General features: G+C 37.6%; 1 protein-coding gene across 1 annotated transcript; it reads left to right on the top strand.

The window, feature by feature from the left end:
- The first annotated feature begins 15,420 nt into the window (after positions 1-15,420).
- Positions 15,421-20,227, top strand: LOC149180501 (uncharacterized). Its single transcript, XM_089413893.1, has 3 exons — positions 15,421-15,519; positions 16,297-17,127; positions 19,817-20,227. Exons 1-3 carry the CDS (start codon positions 15,421-15,423, stop codon positions 20,225-20,227), a joined length of 1,341 nt encoding a protein of 446 aa, XP_089270019.1.
- The last annotated feature ends 1,198 nt before the right edge of the window (positions 20,228-21,425 follow it).

Below are 21,425 nucleotides of genomic sequence, written 5' to 3'. Positions count from 1 at the left end.
GAGGCGTTAGCTGCGTTGGTGAATTCTCTGAGCGACTTCTCTTGAACATATTAGCGACACTGAAATGGATTGGTAGCGTTAACCCAAAAATGGATGGTACGGAGGACCAATGGTAATGTGATCGGTGAACGGAATAACCCAACCCGACTCAATCATGGTGATGGAGTGAAAGTGTCATGTTCAAGAGCGACCTGCTACCAATGAAGTTATTCAAGTTTTCTTCCCTTTTTCCCCAGTCATTGTTGACCAGTACCTCTTTATTTTTGTCAAGCTTGAGGAGGATAACATATGCTTGTTGTATAATTTGCCCTTCGGGCAAACTTGTCGCTATGTTTTAACGAGCCTATCGACAGTGAAACTCGTTCTTATCTGCATGGACAAGTTTGTCGCTATTGTTTTAACGAGTTTAACAACAAAGATAACTCGGTCCTTTTCAATTTTAGAGAGTCTAAAAAGAGACGGAAAGGAAACTCCAGTAGTCCTTTTTCGTGATATAATCCCTTAAGTCTGAAAAAGTATAAAATAATACGAAAGGGATGACTTTTCGATAGTTTTAACAAGCCGAACAAGACAAACGCTCAATCTTTTTGTGTAATGATCCCTCAGGTCCAATGATATTAAAATATAGAGGAGGGATGGAATTTCCAATCACTTTAATGAGCTGGAGAGGCTAATTGCTCGACAATATTTTCATATTTTATGAGTCAGATAAAAAGAGCTTAAAGGAGACTCGTTTTTTAGGAACGAGTGATGTTTTTGGATAGCAACTGGTTCCAGGTAGGGCTTGGAACTTTTCAATCACGGCAGTGTAAAGAAGGTGGCTAATAGAATCACTCGTCATAGTTGTTCCTCAAAAGGGGTAAACAATCAAATGGAGGCGTATGATTGGCTAAAAAAGAGTGGAGGTGATGGTAAGAACACGACCAAGGTTCAAAAGCTGATAGTTATGGGATCGCAAAGATTATTTATCGAAGGTGGGTTCATTTTTAATGAGCTTGAACTCTGGGGGAACATATGCTCATTGCTAGGTTTATTTTTTCACGAGCTTGAACTTCGCGTAAACCTGCTCATGCCAGTCGTATAATAAGGATCTATCTCATTGGTAGGTTCATTTTTTAGGGAGCTTGCCCCATGCGAAACTTTTCTCCGGAGCCTTTTGTATGCAAGCTAGAAACAACCAACCTACGAGGTTAAACGGTTGAGAGCCTACAAACTAAGAAAATAAAAGGTCGTTTTTCACTTGCATGCAAAAAGGTTTGCATGCCCCCGGGTATAAAGAGAAGTAGAGTTTCCAGGTTACCATATGGAAGTTCTTGCATTAAAGCAAGGTTGTTCCATCCGCATTTGCAGACAAAACACTTCCTTGGCTCTGTCTGAAATAGACAAAGGTGAATGGTGGGAATTTCCAATCACATAACCTTTGATGAGGGAATCCTTTTCCAATCTAATCCCATTTTCCTAAACAAACAGGGGCGTCAGACTAGTCATATATCCTACAGGGAAACCTACCTTATATCTGGGGTTTTCTTGCCGAAGAAGACCAGGGCACATGCCCCCTGGGTTTAGTCACATTCACTGAATCACTCGCAATCATCAAGTGGACGGACTGGAGATTGATGAGACATTCCTTGCGCAAAAGACCATTTAGGGATGGAATTTGACTAGTAGTTGTGTTTGAACCAAGGAATGAAAACTGATAAACTAGTTGGACCATTATGCCTTCATACGGAAAACACATCACTCAAAAGAGTGAGGAAACAATAGCTCCCATGCCGTAAATGTAGTCACGCCCAAGGAGTAGATTTTAATCTAGAGGCCTTTGGACTACCATCACATTTAGATGAACGGTTTTCCTTCTCAAAGTTATAGGCAAATTTGGAAGGATCCCTAAAGGTCGACTGGTTCCTTTGTTGAAGCCTGACAAATTTTGAATCTCAGACAGAAGCGATGGCGAACCAAGGGCTTTCCAAGCAATTGAAGAAAGGATACTCACAGAATCCCCTTCATCTATGATAGTACCAACCATGATCATTCTGTAAGCTTGCACTATGATTCGGAATGGTACATTAGATGGTAGGCGGGGTCTCCCTAATAGATTCCAATCGAAGGAAACGACTAGATTGCTTGGAGGAGGGACCGAATAAATGGCCGGATGAATCTCTGACGAAATTCCTTCCTGCAGTAAAGGAACGGGTAGATTTCCCCCATGTTCATCGAATTCTGTGTTAACAAAAAATAATCTGAACGGTGTCGTCCTCATTCTCTTTGGTGACTGTATCATCTGAAGGTGGACCTTCTGAAGACAAGGCTGGGTCGACTGCCGTCTCAACCTGTTGACTTTGGTCCGGTGTGGACTCAGAGGGTTTATCTTCAATGATAGGTGCTTTGACTAACAACAAAGGTGTGTCAGTTGGATTTTCAACTAGCGATGGACTCGGCAAGAGTTTCTTGTATCCAAGAGGAAGTCATTGCGATGAAGCAGGATGGTTATCCAAGACTCTTTTCGCTTCGTCTAGGAAAGGACAACGGTGGAGGGCATGATCGCCTTCACACAGTCTACAAGGAAATTTAGATCTTCCTTTCTTTCCATTGACTTCGTTTTCACTAGTTGATGGTGTGCTCTCAACATGATCGTCAGAGGTTGAAGACACCGGGTTGTGCAAACGGGGAGACCAGTCCCTTAAGATCCACGGGATGTAGGGACAATCTCGATGATAGTGGTCTCCTTTGCAAATGGCACATGTAGATTTAGGTTTGGATGGTGCAGTGTGTGGATTTTTGCCAGATGATGCATGGTTGCCCCCTTTCGCCATTGGATTCTTCTTCTTCTTCTCCTTCCCTTTCTTCTTCTTCTCAATTACTTGGTTTTTAGCGTTACTAGCTTCACCAAGCGAAGAAGGAGAAGGAGAGGGATAAACAAACGAAGTAGAAGGTGGGGGAGAAACTTCAGTATCATCTGGTTGCTAATTTGATTGCTGAGGAATTACGGTGTTTTGAACGACAGATGTCGAGAAAAGCCATACTGGCATGCCAATTGTGAGTCCTAGAAGGGGCAATGTAGCCATGTGTGGAGCACCAACTTCTCCCCAAGAAGAGAATGGTGGACTTCATTTTCTCAACCTAAGACCAACGGGGGAATAGTAATGTTATTCTGATTAAAATAAATTTTATGTCGCTTTGACATAACTTGCTTTTTCAATTTTTAAGAGTCGAGAAAAAGCTAAAGATGACTCTAGTCGCATTCGATTTTTAATAAGCCTGAAGTGACAAGTGCTCAGATGGACCTTTTCTTTTAAGGAGTCTGAAAAGGAACGAAAGTGACTACTCTGGAAATCTAGACAGAGGGATTACCAAACCAATCACAAAACTGTAGAATACTTTTTACGGTACGGCAGTCAATCTTCCCGAATGCTGTGTTCAGTGCATTGCGATCGATAGGGTAGTAGACACGACTTCCTAAGGATAAAGGATATAGCCTATTGTGGTCTCCCAATATATACTCAACGGCATGTGGGAGCACAAGTCCGTACTGGCACTTGTCGTATCAAAGAGGAAGAATCACCCAACCTACTATGAAAACGATAGTTACCAGGCTTTACGACTCCAGAATACGTCTCTAGCCTAGACTTCTAAATGTTGTGCGTTAGGTTCCAAAGAATTTTTATGTTCATTGAGGTTTATTTTATAGTTGATCTTTCTTAAGAAGTTTGCCTTTAAGGTTTCACCACGTGATGTAGATATACAATTCCTAAATGTGTAATCTAAGATGATAGACAAACATTTACTTTTTTTTAGCAATGAAAATCCTAGCTACTAAGGAAAGAGAGATGAATTCTTTCAACATAGAGCAGAGAGCACACACTAGATGCACTTTTCCTAAATCAATTACAGCATGCAGTCTACATGCAAATGCACATGCATGTATTTGTTTTTCAGTGTCCTTAATGTGGGAATGACAAAAAGGAAACCAAGTATAGATCTGAACTATCTTCTTTCAAAGCGACAGTACTAACAATTTTTTCTTCAAAAAATGAAAGGAAGACTAAGGCGACACTTTGCGATTTTGAATTTAAAACTTCTTTCGACACTTGAAATACTAATAATTTAAAAATCAAGTACAATAGCAAAAGTGTAATCGACTATCTAAAAGAGGAAGACTTTACAACACTCTTTTTCTTGACTGAAAACGACAATTGTGACACTTTCAAATCAAAAGACGATAGTTCGATTAAGCTACTTTTTGTAAAGGAGAATTGTAAATGATGAAAAATACATAATAAAAAAACAATTCACAATTCTTTATCAATGGAGGCTGAATAATGCAAAGGAAGATGGTTTCAACAGTGGTATACTGATCATAGACAGCAAAACTACTAAATAAAGCTGAAGACAATAAAGAAAAAACCAAAATCTGGAGGCAGAAACAGTCTTACTCAATCATCACACCTGTAACACAGGGAAATAGGGATGCATCTCACCTGCAACACACGGGAGGTGAGATGCATCCATATTGCCAATGAGAGACAGTGCGATGGTCCAGGGACGAGACTGAACTTGGTTTTCACTCACAGTTTTGCAGCTAAGTTCAGGGATTTAGGCTGAGCTAATGATAGACAGTAAACACAAAGTATAGGGGCTAATCTAATGATGTTATTTGAGCTACCACGAGGGCACTTAGGATGTTTGCAAGCCAGATGTTCAGTTCATAAACTAACCCGGAGATTGACAGAAGCAGCGTTGATCTACTTTGCAGCTGCATAACAAAGTAGTTCGAAGGCTAGTTGGCTTAACTTCAAGCTCCATCTATAGTTTATAAAGCAAACAACAGTGACAAAACAAACAAACTATTTGCTTCCCAATGGAGTCGCCATTTTGTTATCGGGAAAACTAGTGTCCACTCAGAGCTGCTAGTCCCACTAAGATGGGTAGCTATCTTAGAAACAAACAAACCAAAGTTACTTGTGTTTTCCTTTATGAGAGATAGATGAGAGAGAAGCAGAGAGTACCAACCTCAGTCTTTTGCTAGTCTCCTTGCTTGTTTCCCCTCTCCTTTGATAGAGCTTTCGCCACTCCTTTCTCACTTGTCCCGCTTCACAGAACACCTGTAGAGTCAAAGCAGCAAAATACCATCAAAGCATAGAGATCTATAACCATAAACAATATAGGATCAGATGTACATTAACCATATAAATGCATATGTAAATACAAGATTCAGAGATACACAAGTATATGGAGGAAAATTCAAATAGCTTTATTGATAGAAGTAGTAGAAGAGAGGATTACAGCCAAGCTGTCTAATCCAGCATCATCCTCCCAGCATGAAAGCCCTCTTCACCTCATACAAAACAAGATCACCCGACAATATAATGTCTCAAAGAGAAACCAACAGCACTTCCTTACAAATTACAAAAATTCCAGCCTCTGGACCTCTAGGATGAGGGATCCATATATAGATGTTTGTAGAAAAGTGAGTCAACTTCTGGGATTTTGATTAGTGTCATTTCACTGATAGTTCTTCGTTCCACTTGGAGATTTCATGATCTCTTTCTCATCCTTGGGAGAATTTAGAGAGGCAAGTGTCATATGAGCAGTTTCAAGAAGATTCTTTGAGTTTCCACCTAGCAAACTACTTCTGCCATTTGTCTTCTCTTGCTCATCGCACCCTACAGAAGGGCTTTTCAGTATGCATCGCACCCTTTGTGTGTAGTAGGTGAGATGCATCGCACCCTCAGCATGGAGCAGTCTGTATGGTCCAGTTTTGACCAATTCTGAGCAGTTTTTCAGGGAGAACTTCTGGGAAATGATGTAATCAGTTGACCTTGATCCTTTAGGGTATGAAACAACACTTTTCGGGGTTTGAGAGCCCTTGGTTTATTGACATATGTGATTGGGGTTGCAGTGCCCAAATATGTCTATAACATATAGTCTAATTATTTTTTTAACAAGAACCAAGAACAACTATTATCTTAAAAGACATTAAGCTAAAGCTTAGTTCAGATAGATGATTTACATAAGCAAGTTGAAACCAATGGACATGGTCATAATTGAGTATGAATCAACAACCATGTTCAAAATGCTACAATATCTACAATATTCTACTTGTACATTCGTCAATACTAGCCTAACAAAAACCAAAATTTACAAAGCATCAAAATGTTATATTAAATCATGAGGAATATTACTTCGCTTTGACTTCTAAGACTCTCGATTAACCATTAAGGAAATGGGACATACCATTAACAATGTAAACTTTGAAACGGGAACTATAAACTCAAAACAGGAACTTTGGCCCAAAAAACCCCGTAAAAACATCAAAAACACTACTAAAAACGAAAAGTGTTGATGCTGGAATAACACCTTCTTTTTCTAGGGTAAATTTTCAACGTGTTTTAAAAATGGCTGTGAAAACCAATTTTTTGTGCAAAAATTGCCCAAAAAACACCCTCAAAATGAAGTGTTGATGTTCGAATAACATTTTTTTCAATGGTAAATTTTGTGCAAAAAACACCCTCAAAATGAAAAGTGTTGACGCTGGGATAACAATTTTTTTTCAAGGGTAAAATTTCAACATTTCAAAATAATGGCGTAAAATATTTTATCATGACCCCGAAAAACATTAAAATTTCAAAAAATAATGAAAACATAAAATTAAAACAATGAAAAAACACGAAAAAAGAAAAAGAAAAAGAAGGTAAAAAAAATAAATAACAAAACATAAATTAAAATATATACTAAAAACAAAACATAAAATAAAAAACAAAAACAAAAAAAATCAAACATCAAAAAAAACAAAAATCAATCATATAAAAAAAAAACAAAAAACAAACAAACAAACAAAAAAATTATAAACAAATAAATAGTAAAAAAAACATATTTAAAAAAACAAAACAAAAACAAAAAACAAATATGTAAATCATAAAAAAAAAAAAATAATAATAATAATAAATAAATAAAAATTAAAAAATTTGAAAATTAAAAACAAACTAGATTTTTAAAAAAATGGAAAATAAAATAAAATAAAATTTTAAAAACTACTTAAATTAAGATTAAAATGTTCTCCCGGATGCGGGTGTTACTGCTGTCATAAATGGCTCTGATGCCAACTGTTAATACCGCGTACTGCATGTTGCAGAGCAGCGGGGCTCCCTAGACCTTCACCTTAAGTAAAATGGATGATCAGCAGTTCGACGGAAACGGTGGTGTCTGCGCATTTATGGTTTACTTGGTTCGAAGCATGGCAAGGATGGTTATATTCATTACCACCTGGCTCTTCCCTCTCATGGTGTGTTTCAATTATTCTGGCTCTGAGTTCTGGTCCGCGAAAACTCCGGGAAGTAAGAGGGTCCTCTTTCTCAGAGGCGCGCCTCGCAGGTTTCAGGCACGTCTCAGGGGTAAGCAGCTCACTCATCCTTCTCTAGCTCACGCATTTTGTTTTTCAATTGCTCTCTCTGTTGTTTTTGTTGTTTCCGTAGCCCTTCTTTTGCTCTTCAATATGGTCCGACAAGGGGGCAGGAAGAGACCCAGAGGAAATCTCGGTGATGGCTCTCGGCCTTCTACCAGTAGCTCTGATAACCCTGATCACTCACCTGCTAATCTCCCTCCTTCTCAGGCGAATGTGCAACCCTCTAGCTCTGTTCGTAGGCCTATCCCAAACAGTGCTTTTCAGACCACCCATTTTAAATTCCAGAGCAAACTCAATAGACCTCTGATCTCTGCTCATATCACCTTAATTCTCTTCGAAGAAGAAAACCAAATTCATCCTCTGGCCTGTATCGCTCCGGAACCCTCTAAGAGCAGCAAGCAACAGTTGACCATGGGTAGCCCGAAGAAATCTCTAGTGGATCAGCCAGGCCATATTGACAGCCCGAGAATTACTCTGCCCCATGTAGATATTTTCCCTGCTGAGGGGGATGAAGCTCTGAATGACTCTAATCGCCCAATTTCGATCCCTGAGGACGATAAGGTCGGCAATGAAGTTCTGTGTTTGGCTAGTGACCGTCCAGCAGAAGAGAAGACTTCTGGCGGGGGCAAGGAAGACTAAGGCCACGCGGCGCTGTTCTGGTTCATTTTGCTTTTTGTCTGTCAAGCAGACGACTGTTTCCAGGTTTCATTGATAACACACATGGCTCAATTCCGTCAGCTTGAAGTTTTTGCTCAGTTCCAGGGCAGGGGCAATGTTTTACAGACAGACTTGCAATGGCTACTCGCTTCTATGCTCTCATGCACAATCTTTCTTATCTACTAGTCCTTATCCGACATGTTTTTATGTTATGAAGTTTTTTGTAGCACCTGTGCTCAGAATCCTTCCATTCTGAGGCGAACTTGCTGTGTACAAAGGCCTCATGATTCTTCTGAGGCCTCGATTACTTGTAAAAATATTTTTATTTTAAGTTAATAGATATTAGTCTTTACCGAGAAAAAAAGAAAAAGAAAAAAAGATTAAAATGTTGATTACTTAAATATATATATATATATAAAGACGAACAAAAAAATAAAAAATGTTAAAAAAAAAAAATCATTAGCTCATAAACCATAAAAGAATTTGGAAAAAAAAAACAAAATTAAATATATATATATATATATATATATATAATTAAGTAAGTAAAAAAAAAACAAAACAAAAAACATTAACAAAAACTAGGGAAAAAAAAAAACAAAACAATACAAAACAAAAAACAAAAAAAACTAGTAAAATTACTATTAAAAACATTTTTAAAAAAAACTAAAAAAACAAAAATAAACTCAAATTTAAATTTAACAAAAAAAAAAAGAAAGAAAGAAAAGAAGAAGAAGAAGTAAAAAAATATGGAAATTGTAAAAATATATGTCTTCTCAAAAAAATAATAATAATAATAATTTAAAAACATTTTAAAGTTATAAAAAAATATGTGTTTTCGATTTTAAAAAATAATAATAATAATAATTTTTTTAATTAAACTTTCATGGTTTATTTAAAAACAAACAAATAAAAAATTTTAAAATTAATTTTTTTTAAACAATTTTTTTTTAATTAAAAAAAATAAAAATTAAATTAAATTATTAAAAATTTTAAATTTTTTTTAAACAATTTTGTTTTTATTTAAAATATATATATATTAAAAAAAATTAATTTTATTTTTAAACATCTTTAATTTTTTTATTTAAAAAAACAATGGTTTTTTAAAAAAAATGCACACTGCCCCCGTGGTGGCGCGGTCGTGGTCATTGCTGATTATATATATATATATATATATATATATATATCAAAAACACATTTTTTTTATAAGTTTAAAATGTTTTTTAATTATTTTTTTTAATTTGAAAATACATATATTTTTAAAATTTTCATATTTTTTTTTCATTTTTTTTTTATAATTTGAATTTATTTTTGTTTTTTAGTTTTTTTTTAAATGTTTTGAATATTAATTTTACTATTTTTTAAAATTGGTTTTTAGTTAATTTTCGATGTTTTTTTTAATCTAGTTTACTTTTTAAAAAAAAATCCTAGTTTTTGTTAATGGTTTTTCTTTTCTATTTTTACTTACTTTTATATATATATATATATATATATATATTTTAATTTTGTTTTTTTTTTCCAAATTCTTTTATGGTTTATGAGATAATTTTTTTTTTAACATTTTTTATTTTTTTTGTTTGTCTCTTTTTATATATATTTTTATATTTGTTTTTTTAAGTAATCAACATTTAAAAAAAAAAAAAGAAAAATAAAACAACTTGAAAATCAATCATAATTTTAAAAAAATGCCATAATATAAAGTGTGAAAAATAAGTCCTCTAAAAAAAAAGTATGCATCTACATGTTTCAAAATCAGCATGAAAATCATTAATATTTAAAAACAAATATTTATATTTGATACATAAGAAAATTTAAAATGTCAAAAACATGCTCCCAACAAAAAGAAGTTGCATAACCACTATTGAAAATCGGGTCACGTTTTTACTACCCCTATGAAATGGGTGATCGTATTAGTTATTTAAAGTGCCAAAAACTATCCTCTAAAAAAATATGTGTGTTCTGCATCGCCCCTTTTCAAAATCGGGTCAATTTTTTGCTATCTATACGAAACGGGTAACAGTATCAGTTCCCATTTCAAATTTTACGTTGTTCATTTTTCCCCTACCACTAAAGTTCACCTTGATTTAGTCTTGACCCCAAATTAGCCAAGTGATTAACCTTGGATTTGTTTGATCTAAGAACATGGAGACATTTTTACTTGGGGATAGACTAATACAATTGATAAATACACTTGAAAATATGACTTAACTTTGTATATGAGCGGAGAGATCTTGAATATAATGGGTGAATTATATTCAAAGAATCACCAAAAACAATCACCTCTTGATTCAAAATTTGCCTCAAACCTTGATATAAGGCATAAGCTTCAACAATGTTGTTGGAAGTGTGACCTCAACCCCAAGCATACCTATTTTCCTTTTCTTCTCGGGGTAAAAAAGTACTCTGTCCCCTCTCCCCCACCCCCGCTCTTGCCACCGTTTGGTTTCCTTTTGCTACTCCATCAAAACTTAAGAAGTAATGTTTCTACTCTAAGAGCCACTGATCAAATTCATCCTTAGATAATCTCACTTTCTAGCTTGCATTGAGATGTGTTTTCTCCTTGGTGGCCCACATTAGATCAAAAAAATTAATCTATTTTGATTCCTCCCCATCCAAATTTTGATCCTCTTCATTTATTTTCTTAGCCTAGAAAGGTTCTCCAAGAAGGCCTATTGTTGAAGAAGGCCAATTTACTCTTGATTTTAATTGAGATAAGAAAAAATAATATATTTTTTTAGTGATTCATGGACACTGGAGATCGTTGGTCGTTATGTCCACGGAAATATCTAGGTAGATCCACCCAAAGAGATCACATCCCACTGGCTCATTAGCAGAGCCTAACTCCGAGAGCATTGAGGAGAATTGACCTCATGGCCTCCCATTAGCGAGGTATTTTAGCGAGAAGAACTCAACCAATTAAACTAACCCTCAAAACTAAAAATAATCTAATTATTAATAATAATAATAATATAAAATTCAAATAATTCATTAAATATCATTCCAATAATAATAATTTGAAAAATCATTTAAAATGTTTAATTAAAAACTTTATAAACAATAAATCCCCTGTAAGAAACATTATACTAAATCCCTTCTCCGTTGATGAATAAAAGTCCTCATAAACGAAAGGAATTATCATTTGACATTAAGAAATAGAATTCAAAGTTAAAAGTTTTAGATATAAATATATACCTATATAGTTACATGAATATAATCACATTTTTTCAATACATTTTATGTAATATTAACGCTTGTTTAAATAATTTTATTTTGTTTATATTTATATAATTTGAAAGATTAATAAATTATTACTATTATTAAGAATAAATATATAGATTATATTGAAAATTTAAATTTGGATGTGGCGAGTATATCAGGATTTATATTGGTTTTTTATATTGATTTTGCTTCGTAAAATTCTAAAAAGCTAAAAAAACAACCTCCTACTAAGGTCCAAAACTAAATTGTCGGATATTTATTCCCACTACTTCGTGGCAGCATGAATAAATTTTAACAAATTGCTTGTGTAAGAAAATGCATAAATAAAACATTTCTATAATTTGCTAGATGGGAGTCCACCGCTTGGCCCGCGAGAGGAAAAATAGATCTCAGGTCTGAAGTTCTTCTACCATAACGAAATGTTAATTTTTAAACATATATCAATAAAAAGAAAAAGACAAAAAATATTTGAACTTCTTCTCTTAACAATAATTTAATTATTAATAATACTAACAATATAAATTAAAATAGTTCATTATAATTTGTAAATATCATTCAAATAATAATAGTTTGAAAATTTCTTAAAAATATTTAATTAAAATTTTTATAAACAATAAATCCCTTCTCTTTATATTTTAGGAAAATGTATTGGTTCGCCCTGGTGCAAGCGCCCTTGAAACCCTAGCCTGCGTGTTATAGATCTGATCCAAAAATATAAGATAATAGAAATAAACCCAGAAATAAGAAGATAGAAATAGATAGAATTGGTTATTTATTAATATCAAAACCCTTAAAGTAGGGCAACACCATACATTCACTCCTTAAGAAAGGAGAACACTTCACATGCCATATGTCTGTTCATACAATAATCCTTGACACCTCTCCATGTGGAGTCTCTAGCCTCTATATAGGTCCCATACATACAATACCATGGGTCATTACCATGGTTCCCTCATACCATCGAACTAATACGATGGGCCCATTACCTTATTACTAACTACTTGTGGTCCCTTACATAATATGGGTTAGCCACCTTATTTATTACTATGACCCATCCCATTATCACATTATTCCCTTGGGTACCTCCCTTTGTACCGCATATTATCCCCCCTAGATATATAACATTCCACCCCCCTTAGCATGTTTCGTCCCCGAAACATGGGAAGAACATAAATAATAAGATCTACTCAAAAAAGTAGTCCACTAGTACCATGCACGTGTATCTAGCCATCCAAGAGAGGTGAACCATCGATCTCGCTGGTGCCTCGCTCGCTTGAGATGGAAGTTGACCGTGACAGCTCTTCTGTGTTGATGTGTACTAGGTGGATCTTCGCTCCTCTCTATATGTCCTGCGGGGGTTGTTGTCCTTGTGGCTAATTGGTTGCCATCTTGTTGGTTGTTGTCTTGCGGGGTGATGTGGGTGATGATATGTTAAAATTTTAACCCGCGGTGTCTTTTTCTTTAATTCACCCTTTACTGGAGCCTGATTGTTATGTTGTGGTGCCTGCTGTGGTGTCTTATCTTCTAATATTACTTCAACCACTGAGCCCTCATCTGATGTATCAGCACCTGTAACCTTTTCTGCTTCAGCCTCTGTTTGTGTGTGATTGTCGATCATCACTGGCTCATCATCTGATATGTCAGTCCCTAGAACATCTTCTGCTTCAGCCTCCTTGGACTCTACCTATTTATTAATGGAAATATCCTGTAATGTAATTTTCTTCTTTTTATACCAGAGCTTCAGGAATTTCTTCTGCGCATTAATATTGATAGTACCCACAGATTCCATCCAAGGATATCCCAAAACAACATCCATATTATCTATCTCTGAAGTATAAAAATCACCATGCAACACATACTTATCTATATAAATCTTCAAATCCTTATATACTTGAACATCCCCATCGTCCACCTATGTGTGTTCAATGTGTTTTGCTGGAACTTGTAATTTTTTTGCCAAGTTGACATTTATGAGATTTTGCTTGCAACTAAGATTTATAGACACAACGATCATCTCCTTCTGAATCAATCTATGAACCTGCAATAAGGATATACCAGTAGGAAATAACCCCACATGTTTCCCCTTATCTTGTTTTCTAGCCTGAGACCACTTGTCCATAAGGAGTTTTTCCAATTCTTCATTCGAAAATTTGGAAAAGTCCTTGATGTCAAGTGAGTTCCACCATATGGCGGCCTCTTCTTTCAAACTAATCAGTACTATAGACTTCCAAAATACCCCATATACTCTCTTTAGTTTTTGTATGTATTTTTCAATAGTAGGGTTTGAGAAAAATTCACTTACTTGGCAAAAATTTGAAATGGCCACAATTCCGTCAATATTGCTTAGAATCCCTATTATGACCTATTTTTGGAAATGGAACAACCATTCTACATCTACCCATGTGATAGAAATCCTGATCCAGGCATTTGGAATTTCAGATCTGCACTGGAACTCTCCTGCCGTCACCAAAAATTCTGAAAAAAAGAGCTGATTTTAGATCAGCGATATCTCCCTCATCCAGACTCCGATTCGACTGATTTTTTTTTTGAAATTAGGTATTTTTTCACAAAGAATCTAGATCTATAATTATATTTTGCAGATATTGCACCAGGACGTCCAGATCTGCACCGCAAACTCGCTGCCCCGAAAAATTGTCTGCAACACCACTGATTTTTAGATCAGCGATATCTCCTTCATTCGGACTCTGATTTGGCCGATTTCTTTTTTGAAATCGGGTATTTTTTCACAAAGAATTCAGATATGCAATTAATTTTTTCAGATTTTTCCCCAAAACATACAAATCTGATCTGCAAACTCGCCACCCCTGAAAGTTCCTACAAAATTAGAAAAAAAAATCCACTTTTGCCCAAGAAAGTGCTTTGATACCACTTGTTGTAGCTCCGATACCACTTGTTATAGATCTAATCCAAAAATATAAGATAATAGAAATAAACTCAGAAATAAGAAGATAGAAATAAATAGAATTATTTCTTTATTAATATCAAAACCCTTAAGGTAGGGCAACACCATACATTCATTCCTTAAGAAAGGAGAACACTCCACAAGCCATATGCCTGTTCATACAATAATCCTTGACACCTCTCCATGTGGAGTCTATAGCCTCTATATAGGCCTCATACATACAATACCGTGGGTCATTACCATGGTTCCCTCATACCATCGAACTAATACCATGGGCCCATTACCTTATTACTAACTACTTGTTGTCCCTTACATAATACAGGTTAACCACCTTATTTATTACTATGGCCCATCCCATTATTACATTATTCCCTTGGGTACCTCCCTTTGTACCCCATATTATCCCCCCTAGGTATATAACACTGCGCCCTAGGTCCCCCTGCCCTGAGGCCCTGGGCCCTCTATCTTTGCTTTCCTACGCTCTTCTGTTGAGAGCCTGTTGTGTTGCTCGTTTGCCGCTGGGAGGAGTTCGTGTTCATGGAGGCCCCGGGCTCGCCTCAGGCAGCCCCCGTCCCCCCTCCTCCACCTTCTTCTTCTGCCGAAGCCTTCTCTCGGCTCTTTGTTGGTTTGTCTCAAAAGAAAAAGAATGAAGCTGCCGAATTCGTCAAGAGGCTCAAAGATATTCTTGAAATCTCCCTGCCGCCAGAGACTCTGATCCAAGTCGCCCTGTCCTTGGCTGAGCAGGCACTTGTTGGTCAGTTCACGGGAATATGGCCTTCTCCTAAGTCCACTGAGAACTAGATCAACAAGAACTGGGCTCCTTTGATCAAGAATAGCGTCACTTCTTATTTCTTAGGACGAGGGTTTTTTCTCTTCGAATTCACGTCTAAGGAAGACAAGGATCTGATCTTCCAGAATGGCCCCTATTTCATGTGCCCCCAGAGCCTCTATCTCAACAAATGGACGTCAGATTTCGACCCTACAGTCGACATTCCTACGGCTATTCCAGTATGGGTCAGGCTTCCAAATCTCCCAATGCATTGTTGGAATTGAGACTCGTTGAAACACATCGGCAACGCCCTTGGGAAATTCATAGACCGGGCAAACAACAAAAATCAATATGATTGTGCCCAAATCTGCGTAGAAGTAGACCTAGAGGTGGGACTTCCGGAAGCCATCAAAATCAAAGTAGGAAGTTGGACTCATTTGCAGAAGCTTGACTATGAGCAATTGCCCTTCAAGTGCCGAAAATGCCATGTCTACGGCCACTTCGCCAGAGGATGCCCAACCAATGCTGAACCAGATAAGGGTAAAGAAGAAGGTTGGAATCAGGTCAAGCGTGCCAAGAAAACCCAAAAGCATGTTGGTACATCCGGAAGAGGCCCTCAGCAAGCCCCTTCTCAGCAACCCCCTTCCAGAATGGAGCAAGAAAATAAATTCACCCCTCTAAGCTCACAAATAGAGGAAACTCAGGAAGTAGACATCCAAAAATCAATCCCCCTCACAAAAGGTACCCCCTCTTCTCCCAAGGGGGCAAGCCTTGTTGAGAGTTCCAAAGGAAACACTGTAGAAGTCGAGGAAGTTGAGCAAGAATCTGAAGGCTCGGAGGAAGAAGGCGAAATAGGAGAATCCCAAGCCTCGACAAGGAGATCCACAAGAGGCCGCAAAACAGATCGAGAAAAAAGGGAGCTGGAAACTTTCAAAGACAAGCTCCAAGGCAGCCAACCAACTCTTGAGAAGCTATTAGCGACAAAACCTAAGATGGCAAGAAATCAGCCTCAAGGCTCCAAGGGAGCTAACCAGAAATACAAATGATGAAGATTGTCTCCTAGAACTGTAGAGGTATGGGGAGCATATTCAAAGAAGAAGCCATCAAAAGTTTAATTAGGACAGAAGCTCCAAACATACTTCTCATCCAAGAGACAAAACTAGAGGACTCTGCCTTCCTTCATGTAAGTAAGAAACTCTGAAATAAATGTGAGGCGAAAGCAATCTCAGCCCGAGGGGCTTTTGGGGGGTGGGCACCCTTTAGAACGCTAACAAATTCACAGTCATTTCTAAGACCCTCAACTCTCACTGGATGTTCTTAAAACTGCAGCATGTAGATATAAATCAGATTTTCAGTCTCTTCAACGTGTACGTTCCTGTGAACGCCGGGGAAAAAAAGTCCTGTTGGGACTCCTTAAGAAATCAAGCATATCTAGTTAACCTCGAGAATATCATCATTGTCAGAGATCTGAACCTCACTCTCCTGTCAGCAGACAAGAGAGGAGGCAACATTGTTCGTGATCCGGCTAGGGAATGGGTAGAGGACCTTATGCAGGACTGGGACCTGCTGGACATCAAGCCAATCTCTGGCAAGTATACTTGGACTAATAAAAGAATTGGTCCTGGCCACATAGCTGCCAGGTTGGACAGATTCTTTCTTCAAAGCTCTTTTCTTCTTCTTGGTTTAGAGGCTAGAGTCCATATTCTCCCTTGCAGCACTTCCGATCATAAACCCATCAAGCTGGAACTCGTGTTTCAGCTTGAGCTTGGACCTATTCCCTTCAGATTTAGCCCGCTCTGGGCTAAGGAATCAGACTTCATGCAATTAGTCAAGGGAATTTGGTTGCAGCCGGTCAAAGGCTCCCCATTTTTCGTCTGGGAAGAGAAGCTCAGAAGAGTGAAAAGGGCTTTGAAAAGTTGGGCCAAATCTCTGCCCAATCCAGCCAACGAAAGAAAAAATATTCATCGCGCTCTGGAAATTCATCATCTTCAAGCTGAAACAACTGACATAACAAAAGAGATCCTAGATAAAGAAGCCTTGTTTCAGCAAAACTATCACAAGGCTTGTCTAGCTGAGGAAGAATACTGGAGACTTAAGTCTCGTAGTCTTTGGCTTAAAGCAGGGGACAGGAACTCTTCCTTCTTCCACAAACAAGCTCAGGTTAGGAAATGTACCAATTCCATTTCCGAAATCAAAGATGGCTCTATCATTCACAAGGATAATGCAAACATCAAAAAAGTAGCCTCCCTTCATTTAAAATCCTGTATAGTGAAGATATAAATCTGGATCAAAATTCAGATATGATGCATGTAGTCCCCTCCTTGATTTCTGCTAAAATGAATCACCTCCTTGAAGCTAAAGTCACCAAGAATGAAGTCAAGGATGCCCTATTTGCCATGGACCCAAACAAAGCCCCTAGGTCGGACGGATTCTCAGCAAGATTCCTCCAAATTTGTTGGTCTATTGTGGAAAAATATCTTTACAAAATGGTTCTAAAATCCCAAGTTTGCCAGAAAATCGGAGGCAGCACGAACTCTGCTTTTCTTGCTCTCATTCCCAAAGAGAAGGGAGCCAACTCCTTTAACAGGTTTCGCCCGATTTCGCTCTGTAATATTGGATACAAATTGATCACCAAAGTCATCGCTAATAGACTGAAGCCCATCCTCCCCAAAATCATACCGGAAAGCCAAGGAGGCTTCATTCAAGGTAGACAAATTGTGGACAATTTCATTCTGGTCCAAGAGGCAATCCACTCAAGCCTGAGTCGAAATGAAAAAGGTATGGTTGTCAAACTTGATTTAGCAAATGCTTTTGATAGAGTTAGGCATAGCTTTCTACTGAAAGTCTTACATAAGTTTGGATTTGGGGAGAAATTTATAAATTGGATTCGAGCTTGCATCTCGGAGCCTTGGATTGCCCCATTAGTAAATGGCAGAGCTACTAATTTTTTCAAAGCCACGAGAGGGCTCAGGCAGGGGTGCCCTCTCTCACCTCTTCTATTTGTTCTTCAAGCCTCTGTCCTCAGTTTCTACCTAGATAAAAAAAGGGCAGATCAGGATATCGCTGGGCTCTGTATTGCAAGAGGTGTTAAAAACATAAATCATGCCCTCTTTGCAGATGACACCTTGTTATTGGGAGCAGCTTCTGTGCTTATGGCCTCCAGATTTAAAAGAGCTTTGGACGAGTTTTGCATGGTTTCGGGAAGCAGTCTAAACAATGGCAAATGCCATATCTATTGCTGGAACACCACTTCCAGCTTGCTCAATTCCATTTCCAGAACCTTTGGTTTCGCCACATCCTCAAACTGGACATCCTTCAAGTACTTGGGCCTCCCGGTTTTCCTCAAAAGAGCCTACAATGAAGATTGGCTCCCCCAATTGGAGAAATTCAAGAGCAAGTTGCTTGCCTGGCGTTTTCCTGGCTTAACATTGCTGGTAAGTCTGCCCTCATTAAATTTGTTCTTTCCTGTCTTCCCTTATTTCAGTTTTCTGTCCTTCTTGCTCCCACTGGTATTCTCAGAAAAATGGAGGTGATCATTCGAAAAAAAAATTGGAAGGGGGGCAAGTAGAATGAGAAAAAGATTCTGCTAGTCAGCTAGGAATCCATCTCCAAATCGTTGTTGGAAGGAGGCTTGAACTTCAAAAATATTGGCTACCATAATATTGTAATGGGAGCTAAATTAATCTGGAGAATTATTGCTCCTAACCCTGGCTGGGTGCAATTAGCTCTTTGGAAAAAATATTTCAAAGGCCAGCGTTCTCGCTGCCTGGATCACCCTATGACACTTCCAAATATGCTGAAGCTTTGCAATAGAGCCCGCCCTCTCATAAACACTCATGCCTTCTGGGTTCCCGGTAATGGGAAAAGGATCAATCTTTGGACAGAAAAAATATTGAACAACGAGCCGCTGGGAGACTGTCGTTCACTTCAAGCGCTGCGTAGATGGATGAATGAGGTTGGAATGTGTACTCTGTGGGATATTTCAGTTTGGCAGAATTCACGTTGGGCTGGTTGGAATCTTCAAACGCCCCCTGATATATCTATGGAGTGCGAGATTCTGCTTTCCAAGCTCCATGGATTAGCTCCATTGCTGGACCGAAAATAGGACTCAAGAGGATGGGGTACGCAGGCTGGCGGATACACCGTTGCTCAAGGTTACGACAAGCTGTGTGAGTGCCCTCACGTGGCCACGAACCCTAAGTCGTGGAAAGGGATATAGCATCATCCCTCCTTGCCTAAAATCGTCTTCTTCAACTAGCTGCTATGTCACTCCAAAATCTTGACAGATGATAATCTTTAGAAACGTGGTTTCCACGGTCCTTCAAGGTGCAGCCTTTGTAAGGTTAACCAGGAAAGTGTAATTCACCTGATGCTTGAATGCACCTTCACTTTGCAGATTTGGACAGATTTGTTGGGAACTTTGAGTTCCAGCTTCGCATTGCCTTCCTCCATTCCTGAATTTTTTTCTAATTGGCTGCAAAGGTATCATGGACCTCCCCCAAAAAGAAAAATCATCAGAGCTGCTTGGTCTGCTCTCCCTAAAATAATCTGCTGACAGGTTTGGCTTGAGTGAAATAAAAGGATCTTCAAAAACTACGAACAGGATGCCAAGCTTGTGGTAGTTAAGATTAAATGCCAGCTAAAAGAGTGTCTGAGAGATCATAAAGATGATTTAAATCTCAGCCAGCAAGATATAAATTGGGGCTCCTCTCTCGATCTTCAGTTCCATAAAATTGCCAATAGTATCTCCCTCCCCAAAGATTGGCAAATAAGAGTTTCAGCAAAAGAATTCCAAGATTGGAATACAAAACAATAGAGATACTCTCTATTTTTTGATGGGGCTGCAAAGGCCAATCCTGGAAGAGCTGGCACTGGAGGCGTCATATTGAATCCAGATGGCATAAGGATACACAGTTTCGCCTGGGGTTTGGGCATTGCTTCTAGCATTCAAGCTGAGGCTTTGGCTCTTTTCCAAGGACTCAAGATTTTGAAAGTGCTGAACATCAGGGAGGCTAATGTAATTGGGGACTCTCAGGTTATTATCAACACTATGGTGTCACATTCTAAGCCAACGGATCTAAGGCTTGCAAGGCTGATCTTCAGAATAACAGACCTTGGAGACTCTTTCCAGAATTTGAATTTCTACCATGTGTTGAGAGCTAATAATAAGGAGGCGGACATTGAAGCCAACAAAGCAGCCCTCCTTACGGCTGGAGCCTTACTCAAAGGCGGACAGGAAACATGGGATCCAATTCCTTAATTTAGATAGCTGTCATGTTTTACTGCCTTTTGTTAAACCAGTTTGTATGTATCCATAAACTTGGGAAAATCTCTGAAATTGACCTCATAGTAGCAGCCAAAAAGAGATGTGAGCTAAGCATAAATGCCATGGCCTTGCATGGTTGTGTGGTACTTGTGGAATTAGACTCATCTTTTGTAATCCGATTTTTGGCATTAAGGCCAAGTAACTAATATATCCACTATCTGTTTCTGTAAAGAAAAAAAATCCCTTCTCTTTATATATATTAGGAAACATTATACTAAATCCCTTCTCCATCGATGAATAAAACTCCTCATAAACTAAAAAGAATTCTCATCTCATATTAAGAAATAGAATTCAAAGTTAAAAATTTTAGATATAAATATATACATATATAGTTACATGTATATAACCACATTTTTGATGTAATATTAACATTTGTTTAAATAATTTATTTTATTTATATTTATATAGTTCGAAAGATCAATAAATTATTATTATTTTAATTATTAGGAATGAGTATATTGATTATATTGATAATTCAAATTTGGATGCAGCCAGTACATCAGAAGTTATATTAATTTTGCCTCACAAAATTTTAAAAAGCTAAAAAACAACCTCCTCCCAATAAGAACAAGAGGACAAAAGTCCAAAACTAAATCTTCAGATATTTATTCCCACTGCTTTGTGGGGGCATGAATAAATTTTAACAAATTGCTTGTGTAAGAAAATGCATAAACAAAACATTTCTATAATTTGCCAAATGGGAGTCCACAGCTTGGCCCCGTAGGAGGCAAGATAGATCTCAAGTCTGAGGTTCTTTCTACCATGATCATTCCTAATTCTTGTTACCGATGGGGAGGAATGTTGATTTTTAAGCATAGATCAATAGCAAGGGGAAGAGGAGGAGGATTTGGACTTCTTCTTGGCCACCTTACTAGCTTCTTGAACTTTCAATGTAGGAGAAACCTTTGGACAAAACTTTTCCACTATCTTTAGAGAGTCTTGATATGGGTCTTTTGTATCTTTCAAATTAGGAGGGGTCTTTGATACAAGAGTATTCTTTCAAATCATTTTTTTATGCAAGTCTATACATTTGATTGCCACACTTACTTTTGAATGTATAAGAAATGAGAAGTTGAAGTAGTGTAGGGATCACATCGAGTGCATGTGGCCTATTGAGTGCAGGTACACTGTG

This window comes from Pinus tabuliformis, chromosome 3_2 (assembly GCF_031772625.1).
Source record: "Pinus tabuliformis cultivar Carrire ecotype Pingquan chromosome 3_2, CPIR1, whole genome shotgun sequence".
Classification (NCBI taxonomy): domain Eukaryota; kingdom Viridiplantae; phylum Streptophyta; class Pinopsida; order Pinales; family Pinaceae; genus Pinus; species Pinus tabuliformis.
The sequence above is the reverse complement of the archived record's forward strand: the minus strand, read 5'-3'. Positions and strand labels throughout refer to the sequence as shown.

Coding starts and splice junctions, on each gene's coding strand:
- LOC149180501 (XM_089413893.1), top strand. CDS start 15,421: ATGAGCAATTGCCCTTCAAGTGCCGAAAATGCCATGTCTACGGCCACT. Junction 15,520..16,296: donor AGATAAGGGTAAAGAAGAAG/GTTGGAATCAGG, acceptor TTAAAACTGCAG/CATGTAGATATAAATCAGAT. Junction 17,128..19,816: donor TCTTCCACAAACAAGCTCAG/GTTAGGAAATGT, acceptor GGGGCTGCAAAG/GCCAATCCTGGAAGAGCTGG.